The sequence below is a fragment of the Cephus cinctus genome, unplaced genomic scaffold, assembly GCF_000341935.2.
Source record: "Cephus cinctus unplaced genomic scaffold, Ccin1 Ccin1_scaffold0269, whole genome shotgun sequence".
Classification (NCBI taxonomy): domain Eukaryota; kingdom Metazoa; phylum Arthropoda; class Insecta; order Hymenoptera; family Cephidae; genus Cephus; species Cephus cinctus.
Window position 1 is genome coordinate 257,418 of NW_014332979.1, and position 10,079 is coordinate 267,496.

Here is a 10,079-nt window from a genome sequence, read left to right on the forward strand (position 1 = left end):
CTTTTCTACGATTGCTATAGTTCATTCCCGATTTTCATGTGTTTTATTTGACAAATGGAAAACAATGAAGTCTCTAGCAAGGCGCACATGTCATTGCATAAAGTGTTTGTTATAAAACTGCATATGCAATGTTTTGAACTATACATATTTTATTTCGCGTGTGGTTTGTTTAGGAATGCATTATTTTCTTTTTACAAAAAAAATGTGCTTTCGCAAATGGGATTAACAGATTAAAGAGTATATCCAATTAATTTATTTATCTTATTACAATAAAGGCATAACAACGACAACCTGCGAGCTTCCACATCACTGAAGAGGTGCCGCCGTCGATGCGTTTCCATTATTTAACATAGCGGGTCCCCATTAGGCCTATACTACGATCAGCGATATCAAAATTACACAAACGATCTATTTAAGTAATTAAAGTATAAACGAATGGCAATAGGATATCAAAAGGTTTCGATTAGAAAATCTTAATAATATGAGTTCTGCACTCAAATATAAAGTTTCTTCATTGAAGATGATTACGACAATTATTTTACATTATATTTCACACACACATGACGCGTGTAAATATCTAAAAGTAAAAGAAATTGAGAAAAGGACAATTATTGGGAAGAATAGTATATCGGTCTATTGAGATCACGTACTGGCGACTTCAACACAACAGTCTAGGAATCTAACGGATCGAATCTGAGCGGGCGTCTGCAACAATGTTGCTAACTATCGCGCGACTAGCAATACACATTGGGGCCTGCAGCGTCAGGTCGTTCACAGTCGTACAGGCAGCAGCATCATGGTAAGTAGTTCTTCAATAGTTATAAGGAAACAAGACGCAACACGTCTCATGTTTATTTTATTACTATGAAGGATATTGCGAGAGAGAATATTGTGAATTAATAGAAAATGATTTTCGATCCCGATGAAAACCTTTTTTTTAAATATTTTATATAAGCTTAAAATAAAGTTTGGGCAACCGAGAAAATTTGAAAGAGAGGAACCTTGAAAAGAAGTATAGGCCGATCGTAGTATAGGCCTACTGGGGACCCGCTACGTTAAATAATGGGAACGCATCGACGGCGGCACCTCTTGGGTGATGTGGAAGCCCGCAGGTTGTCGTTGTTATCCCTTTATTGTAATCAGATAAATAAATTAATTGGATATACTCTTTAATCTGTTAATCCCATTTGCAAAAGCACATTTTTTGTTGTAAAAAGAAAGTGCTCTCCATAGAGGGGTCTCGAACCATAGACCTCCCGATTCGTAACCGGGTGCACTACCCAGACGCCAGAAACATCTGTTTGTTTAACTTTTTTCGGAAGTGCTATTTCTAGAATTTCATCGTTTATTCAACTGCTTACCATTGTCGTTTCGCTTAGTTTACATATAAGCAAAATAATATAAAGATGCACATCATATTTGAGACTTAGGTAGTACAATAAATTAACTCTAATGAATACTTCTGTCACTTTATGTTTAAAATAGCTTTGAAATATTATTAGAAAAGAGAACGAAGCGATATATCAATGCTGTCTATTGGTATCATCAATAATCAATTATTTTTAAGACAAATAATAAAGTCAATAATAGATATAAATACATCATTGTAAGATTTTAATAAATGCGTTAGAATAATTAAATAATCTTTAGTAATATATTTTACAGCATGTTCCCACTATCAATACAACTAACACATCAATTGAATGCAACCAAACAATTACAGATTTATACTTTTAAAGTGACCCAGTAAAGAAAAACTCCAATTAATTCCAAAATTCATTATTTATGTATGATTATCAATATGGTTAAAAATATTGTAATTTCAAATGGACAATACGATATCCTTTGAATCTTAAGATATTTAATAATTTTAAAGAATCCTGAAATAGATTAGAGATTAAATTATAATCATATGTTTCACGCGAAGTATAAAGGCTGCTGCTATCAATAATTTTGGACAAGTCGATATCCTTTGACTCTTATGATATATAATAATTTTAATGAATCTTGAAATAGATTAGGGATGAAATTATAATCATATATTTCATGCGAAGTATAAAGGCTGCTGCTATCAATAATTTTGACTTGAAAGGTTTTACAAAGTTGATTATTGTTTTTCATAAATTAAATTTATATATTGCAAATACTATTAATAATACTTATGGCACGAGCCAACATTCACTGTGAGTATTCTGATCATCAATTTTGATTATTAATTTGTACGCATAGAAGAGAGACAGTGATGCTTCTAGACTGGCAATGAATTTTGAAACGTAAGCCTTAAATAATAATGCTGTAAACGCAGATATTGTATAACATCCTTTTGTAATATATTTCCTTAAAAAATATAATTAATCGGGGTTGTTTATTATACTCTATTATCATAGTCAGGTGTTGGAATAAAATCTAGAAACTTTTAGTTTATTGGCAATCGTGCGTAGCACAGCCATGGAATTCCCTGAAGAACGTCGCTTCCTTTTCCGTTTGGCTCTGACAGAGGTTCGTGTGAGTTTTTAATGGTTTTTAGAAATCTGTAATTCTTGAAACAATCGTGCTATCTTGTACGATATTTGAAACAGTGCAGATTCTGAAACGTTTTACAGTGATTGTTATGTTGATATATCTGGGACATTTCGAATAAAAAGCATTTATTTTACAGAACCAAAATGGTGCAGCGCCTCACGTATCGACGACGCTTGTCGTACAACACAAAAAGCAACAGGAGACGTGTGTAAGTTTTCTGATTTAACATTATAATAAACTATATTACATTTTTAATTTCTATTATTCCACTATGTACTGAAGGTTTTGTTATTATTGGAAACATTGATGTTTACTTCAAAGAGAGGTTATGTTTTGGTTGTCGTTCAAAATCTTTTCATCTATCCACGTGTGTTAATTATATGTACGATAATTACTGACTCCAATTACATAGTGCAATAGTTATCATTTTTTAAAATTTACTTTCGCTAACTGTTTCACGTGTAGTGTAGTGTCACAATTTTGAGGAACAAGTCACTGTAATTTCATTTTTGGATTTAAGATCTTGACACTTGAGATGTTTCTATGATTTATATTTTCTTAAGTTGTTATATATGTATATTTGTAATTTCAAAGTAAACTAATTCATGAATTATTAGAAGTTAATACCAAAAATCTTTAAACCTGGAATTTTGTTGTGTAGTGTTCGTACTCCTGGAGGTAAACTGGTATACCAGTACTTGAAGAAGCCTAAGAAGATCCCCAGATGTGGTCACTGCAAGGATAAGCTAAGAGGTATTCAACCTGCACGACCAATGGAGCGTTCAAGGATGTGTAAACGCAAGAAGACCGTGAAGCGTGTGTATGGTGGAGTGCTCTGCCATAAATGTGTAAAAGAAAGGTGAATATTATATACTAAATAAGAAATTATATCAGTTAATTACCAATTAAATTAAATTTACAGGATTGTCAGAGCTTTCTTGATTGAGGAACAGAAGATTGTCGTTAAGGTGATCAAAGCCCAACAAGCCTCAACAAAGGCAAAGAAGGAAAAGTGATCCGTACGCATCTTTTAATTTAAAATAAATAAAAAAAATCAAAGGAAAAAATTGACTTTTGTGTTTGTTTCCTGTGATGTATTTATTTTATTAAACATTGCATCTAAATTGAAAATATTGTATACCTATCTTGATACAATGAATAATCTTTGTAACTTGTGCATTATCAGAATTTCTTAAAATATTTTTATCTTAGTAATTACCTTTCGTTTTACACAAATTTATGATCATAGATGCAACATTTAATATAAAAACAAATATTTTCAAGAAGTTTAGATAATTTCTGTTTTCCGTCTTCATGTTTCTATTTTATAGTCTCGTTCTATAATTTATTACCATTAAGGCTGTATTCCATAACTTAATGACAGGTAACATTAATTTTAAACGAACTAGATTAAGTGATTACGGCCGATCGTGGAAATCAATAAATTCAATTAACAAAAAATAACCCTAACTGTAATTAATTATGGAATACAGCCCAAGTTTTATTATTCAGTAATTTTTTAGTAAAATTGTCCATCGAACTGCATCCAGAACTAACTGTAAATTCTAAATCAATCAGTGAAACGGTACGTTTTGAATGTTTAATATAGATATAGTACATATGACATGTTTTTCAGAAATTCCGCATGCGTCACATTGAAATTGGAATTGTCGAACATCTCCAAATAGAACTCCATTCATATTCTATAAAGCTAAATCACATTGTTTCTGCGATTCATTCGAAAGTTTTGATATAAATTTTTACCCTCATTTACACATCTTTTGTTTTACTAATGCTAATAGACTCAAGCATCACTGATACCAGTGACCGAAAAAGTGGGGAATCGGCTATGCCCGGGCTCGTATGGAGTAAGTACATACATCATATTAGGGGTTAGTTGCCGAGGAAGTTCGGCGGGGAAGTTGCTATGCTTGGGAGTCTATGGCTTAGTTTCCACCGTGCAGGGTAACCAGCAGCGTTATATCTTGACAGGTTATTGACTCAGCCAGGATGTTCGTTTAATATTAAATTAAATTTATTATAGATATTTATCTATGATATTTCAAAGTTTCTCTTTGATCTGTTCTCGGTCGTTTCATTTACCAACGAATTTCGCAATTCTTTTTTTAATGTTCATTTTCGGCATGATAAGAGGTAAAGAGTGAAAACCAATATTTCTATGCATTTTTTATAACCTTGAAATTTATTTGAATATACACATTTGTTTGCGCATTACGTCCATACAAATGTTTAGGGTTCGGTTGGATGGAAGATTTTGCTGCCCCGCTTGTTTGTCAAGAACGTTTTGTGAGGGGCGGCAAATTTTTCCCCACCACCGAGCATTCCATTCATTTCGCTGACTGCAATATCGGCTGGAACGATGATCATGACCCGCGCGGGGAAATTGTAATAATACAAAATCGAGAGTAAGGGATTGATTTCTATTTTTTTTTATATTTACTTCAAGTGCTCCAACGAATTGAAAGGAATTTGTGCGCTTCCATTATTTTGAAAAATTTATTGTCTCCCTATTGGCAGTAATAAAAATTTTACTTCGTAATAATTTCTACAATGCATTTGTTACAGTTACAGATGTTGCGATTCTTTTAGGAATGATACTTTTGATCCGCCAATTCTTCATTGGTGCCAATAGGAACATGGAAAATGTATTACCTCCCTAGAATATCTATACCTATGCACTAAAATACTAATAATTGGTATCAATGCAGAAGTTATTATTCTATCGAATATTAGCCATTTAAAACACATGCTGGTAAATCCAAAAGAATCCATGTTGCAGTATTTAAAACAAGATATTAAATAATTCTAAACTTGCAGTAGGCAAGGCATGTATGTAAATATTGACGTATATCTTATCTTCAGACATTATTTTGCACTGCAATGAATGTACAGTCGATTTTCAAATTATGTAGCCACTTTTTTAGTTTATAGCTCATTGCCATCTCAATTTATAGCTCATTGTGTTTCATCTCATCAAAATTGTTCACATATATTTTTTGTAACTTTTTTATATGTAAGTATGTAAATTCAATAATTATAGAGATAGTTATAAATGAGAGTAACTTAACATTTTTATTGCTTATAGACAAAAACATTTGATAGATGTAGATGTGCGACAAATTAAATAAATTTTGATAAAATTTGATAACTTTCACTGGAATAAAGTACGTTGTACGAGTTACGTACGGACGATAAGTCATTTGGTTTACTGACTGGTTAGAAATATGATGTTCGTGGAAAGGCATTGAAGTTTCTTGTATATTTCGCAAGTGCCAGACTGCTTCTTCCTTTGCTGAAAATATTTGCAACATTTTCATTATTATTTGATTGCATCATATAAAGAGAAATGATACACATACATAAATGATGTAAAAAATTAAAAAACTGCAAATCTTTATGAGATATGAATTACTTTAATATTTTTATTTATCAATGTAATGATAACAATTTTTAAACTTTAATATTGGTAATGACTAATGATTATTGTTAATTTAAAATTCTTCTTGATCCTACAAGTTGAATGTTATCCTAGGAAATTTCAGAACTCATTTAAACAGAAGAACGTAAATAAGATTACAATGTTTCTTTGATTTTTCTTAAAGCTTTACATATTTTTTAATGCATTATTTATTGTCCTATTATATTTAACTATTATTTACAACACCTTTAAGCGGTCGATTTGCCGTGAATAACCCTGTATGTATATTGTTTTACGAAAAAATGTTTACTTACGTCTCATTTTTATATTTCTTGCTGGTGTTTTGCACATTTTTAGTTATTATTTATTCTCCAGCAAGTGGTTCATCTTTTGGAATAATAGCTAGAGCTATTTTCATTTATTTCCCGCTTCACTGTCAGCTGATAATTTTACGTCGGTTATTCTTAGCGATCAAATTCCTCTTCCAGCTTTCCATTTCTCCAGCCAACCTTCACTAGCTTTAAACTCCTTGTTTCCATTAATTCTTCATTTAACTCCAAAGCCTTTCTTTGCAAGCATGGTCCAGAAACTGACTATATCTAAGTATTTACATGTCTTATACTTTGTATCAAAACCATTTAAAAGAATCAAAAGAATTAAACATTTAATAAAATATTAATTACCGTACAAAGTTTTCATTAAGAAATGTATGCTCGCATAGAAACAGTACTTTTATATTATATGAAGAAATAATGTATGTTTACATCTTTTTTTTTTATATTTCTTGCCAGTGTTTGAACATTTTTAGGTTAGTTTGTACATACAGTTGCTTCTCAATACATCACTCATATGACTCGTCACATTTTGATTAGTTAATGACCACATTCATCAAATTTCTATTTACACGTGTCTATTATCAAAATCAGTGTATGATATTAATAAAATACCAAAAACAAGTAAAAACTCAAATTCACTACCCGCTTCATTCGATACATCTAACTTCCTCTTACAAATCAAACAAGAATGCGCACGATGGAACATTTCCGTAGGAATAGAGTGGGGACACAAGAATTCTAATGTTTACTCTGTTGCATCCCAATGATTAGCTTTATGGTTGTCAAAATGAAATTTCGTTAGTCGTAAGAAGTGACGTATAAGACATAAGTGGATGACAATCTGATTAATTTTTAAAACGCTAACAGACGTACATATGTGTTACTTTTGACACCTTTCGTACTTCTATAGTTCTTACTTCTAAAAGTCACTTAAAATGACGTAGAAGCTAATACATGATCTGGAATTATACTTGAGATAAACAAATTCTCGATTAAGATTAAATGACGTACGCTAAATTATTTTGAAAACGTTTCTGACGTAAAATTTGTATTGAGGCAATAGGCTTAGTTTCCACCGTGCAGGGTTGAAATAGAGTTAACCAATCAAGTTGGCTTATTTCGCTCAAATCTCGATTTTAATTGGTTAACTCTATTTCAACCCTGCACGGTGGAAACTAAGCCTATTGCCTCAATACAAATTTTACGTCAGAAACGTTTTCAAAATAATTTAGCGTACGTCATTTAATCTTAATCGAGAATTTGTTTATCTCAAGTATAATTCCAGATCATGTATTAGCTTCTACGTCATTTTAAGTGACTTTTAGAAGTAAGAACTATAGAAGTACGAAAGGTGTCAAAAGTAACACATATGTACGTCTGTTAGCGTTTTAAAAATTAATCAGATTGTCATCCACTTATGTCTTATACGTCACTTCTTACGACTAACGAAATTTCATTTTGACAACCATAAAGCTAATCATTGGGATGCAACAGAGTAAACATTAGAATTCTTGTGTCCCCACTCTATTCCTACGGAAATGTTCCATCGTGCGCATTCTTGTTTGATTTGTAAGAGGAAGTTAGATGTATCGAATGAAGCGGGTAGTGAATTTGAGTTTTTACTTGTTTTTGGTATTTTATTAATATCATACACTGATTTTGATAATAGACACGTGTAAATAGAAATTTGATGAATGTGGTCATTAACTAATCAAAATGTGACGAGTCATATGAGTGATGTATTGAGAAGCAACTGTATGTACAAACTAACCTAAAAATGTTCAAACACTGGCAAGAAATATAAAAAAAAAAGATGTAAACATACATTATTTCTTCATATAATATAAAAGTACTGTTTCTATGCGAGCATACATTTCTTAATGAAAACTTTGTACGGTAATTAATATTTTATTAAATGTTTAATTCTTTTGATTCTTTTAAATGGTTTTGATACAAAGTATAAGACATGTAAATACTTAGATATAGTCAGTTTCTGGACCATGCTTGCAAAGAAAGGCTTTGGAGTTAAATGAAGAATTAATGGAAACAAGGAGTTTAAAGCTAGTGAAGGTTGGCTGGAGAAATGGAAAGCTGGAAGAGGAATTTGATCGCTAAGAATAACCGACGTAAAATTATCAGCTGACAGTGAAGCGGGAAATAAATGAAAATAGCTCTAGCTATTATTCCAAAAGATGAACCACTTGCTGGAGAATAAATAATAACTAAAAATGTGCAAAACACCAGCAAGAAATATAAAAATGAGACGTAAGTAAACATTTTTTCGTAAAACAATATACATACAGGGTTATTCACGGCAAATCGACCGCTTAAAGGTGTTGTAAATAATAGTTAAATATAATAGGACAATAAATAATGCATTAAAAAATATGTAAAGCTTTAAGAAAAATCAAAGAAACATTGTAATCTTATTTACGTTCTTCTGTTTAAATGAGTTCTGAAATTTCCTAGGATAACATTCAACTTGTAGGATCAAGAAGAATTTTAAATTAACAATAATCATTAGTCATTACCAATATTAAAGTTTAAAAATTGTTATCATTACATTGATAAATAAAAATATTAAAGTAATTCATATCTCATAAAGATTTGCAGTTTTTTAATTTTTTACATCATTTATGTATGTGTATCATTTCTCTTTATATGATGCAATCAAATAATAATGAAAATGTTGCAAATATTTTCAGCAAAGGAAGAAGCAGTCTGGCACTTGCGAAATATACAAGAAACTTCAATGCCTTTCCACGAACATCATATTTCTAACCAGTCAGTAAACCAAATGACTTATCGTCCGTACGTAACTCGTACAACGTACTTTATTCCAGTGAAAGTTATCAAATTTTATCAAAATTTATTTAATTTGTCGCACATCTACATCTATCAAATGTTTTTGTCTATAAGCAATAAAAATGTTAAGTTACTCTCATTTATAACTATCTCTATAATTATTGAATTTACATACTTACATATAAAAAAGTTACAAAAAATATATGTGAACAATTTTGATGAGATGAAACACAATGAGCTATAAATTGAGATGGCAATGAGCTATAAACTAAAAAAGTGGCTACATAATTTGAAAATCGACTGTACATTCATTGCAGTGCAAAATAATGTCTGAAGATAAGATATACGTCAATATTTACATACATGCCTTGCCTACTGCAAGTTTAGAATTATTTAATATCTTGTTTTAAATACTGCAACATGGATTCTTTTGGATTTACCAGCATGTGTTTTAAATGGCTAATATTCGATAGAATAATAACTTCTGCATTGATACCAATTATTAGTATTTTAGTGCATAGGTATAGATATTCTAGGGAGGTAATACATTTTCCATGTTCCTATTGGCACCAATGAAGAATTGGCGGATCAAAAGTATCATTCCTAAAAGAATCGCAACATCTGTAACTGTAACAAATGCATTGTAGAAATTATTACGAAGTAAAATTTTTATTACTGCCAATAGGGAGACAATAAATTTTTCAAAATAATGGAAGCGCACAAATTCCTTTCAATTCGTTGGAGCACTTGAAGTAAATATAAAAAAAAATAGAAATCAATCCCTTACTCTCGATTTTGTATTATTACAATTTCCCTGAAGAATAATGTTTATTAAAAAAAAATTATCGCAAATATGATATGAGTTACAACATCAAGATGACTCTTTTGATGGTGTTAGACAACTATTTACTACAGCTCCGTGACATTAAATCATCAGAAATATCAGAAGATAACTTACCATTTAGATACATAAAGAT

The 10,079-nt window shown here is 30.9% G+C and overlaps 1 protein-coding gene and 2 long non-coding RNA genes across 6 annotated transcripts; 2 read left to right on the forward strand and 1 right to left on the reverse strand.

The window, feature by feature from the left end:
* The first annotated feature begins 2,439 nt into the window (after positions 1 to 2,439).
* LOC107265985 (60S ribosomal protein L34) lies at positions 2,440 to 3,590 on the forward strand. Of its 2 annotated transcripts, none has more exons than XM_015735989.2 (4): positions 2,440 to 2,499; positions 2,660 to 2,731; positions 3,185 to 3,382; positions 3,446 to 3,590. In XM_015735989.2, exons 2-4 carry the CDS (start codon positions 2,667 to 2,669, stop codon positions 3,537 to 3,539), a joined length of 357 nt encoding a protein of 118 aa, XP_015591475.1. In that variant the 5' UTR covers positions 2,440 to 2,499; positions 2,660 to 2,666; the 3' UTR covers positions 3,540 to 3,590. The 2 variants fall into 2 exon arrangements, with proteins under 2 accessions (XP_015591475.1, XP_024939019.1); XM_025083251.1 differs by having other exon boundaries at positions 2,470 to 2,505.
* Positions 3,591 to 5,025: 1,435 nt separating this feature from the next.
* LOC107266002 lies at positions 5,026 to 7,373 on the reverse strand. 2 transcript variants are annotated; one of them, XR_001537323.2, is made up of 3 exons: positions 6,646 to 7,351; positions 6,277 to 6,561; positions 5,026 to 5,836 (listed from the first exon to the last, which is right to left on the reverse strand). It is a non-coding gene; the product is annotated as an uncharacterized LOC107266002 (long non-coding RNA). The 2 variants fall into 2 exon arrangements; XR_001537322.2 differs by having other exon boundaries at positions 6,277 to 7,373.
* A 67-nt stretch (positions 7,374 to 7,440) lies between these two features.
* On the forward strand, positions 7,441 to 9,812 carry LOC107266003. Of its 2 annotated transcripts, XR_001537325.2 has the most exons (3): positions 7,465 to 8,193; positions 8,278 to 8,562; positions 9,003 to 9,812. It is a non-coding gene; the product is annotated as an uncharacterized LOC107266003 (long non-coding RNA). The 2 variants fall into 2 exon arrangements; XR_001537324.2 differs by having other exon boundaries at positions 7,441 to 8,562.
* The last annotated feature ends 267 nt before the right edge of the window (positions 9,813 to 10,079 follow it).

Bases quoted from the DNA above. Each gene is read 5' to 3' on its own strand.
- LOC107265985 (XM_015735989.2), top strand. From the start codon at position 2,667: ATGGTGCAGCGCCTCACGTATCGACGACGCTTGTCGTACAACACAAAA. The intron at 2,732-3,184 runs GTAAGTTTTCTG...TTTGTTGTGTAG, and splicing joins AAAAGCAACAGGAGACGTGT to TGTTCGTACTCCTGGAGGTA. The intron at 3,383-3,445 runs GTGAATATTATA...TTAAATTTACAG, and splicing joins CATAAATGTGTAAAAGAAAG to GATTGTCAGAGCTTTCTTGA.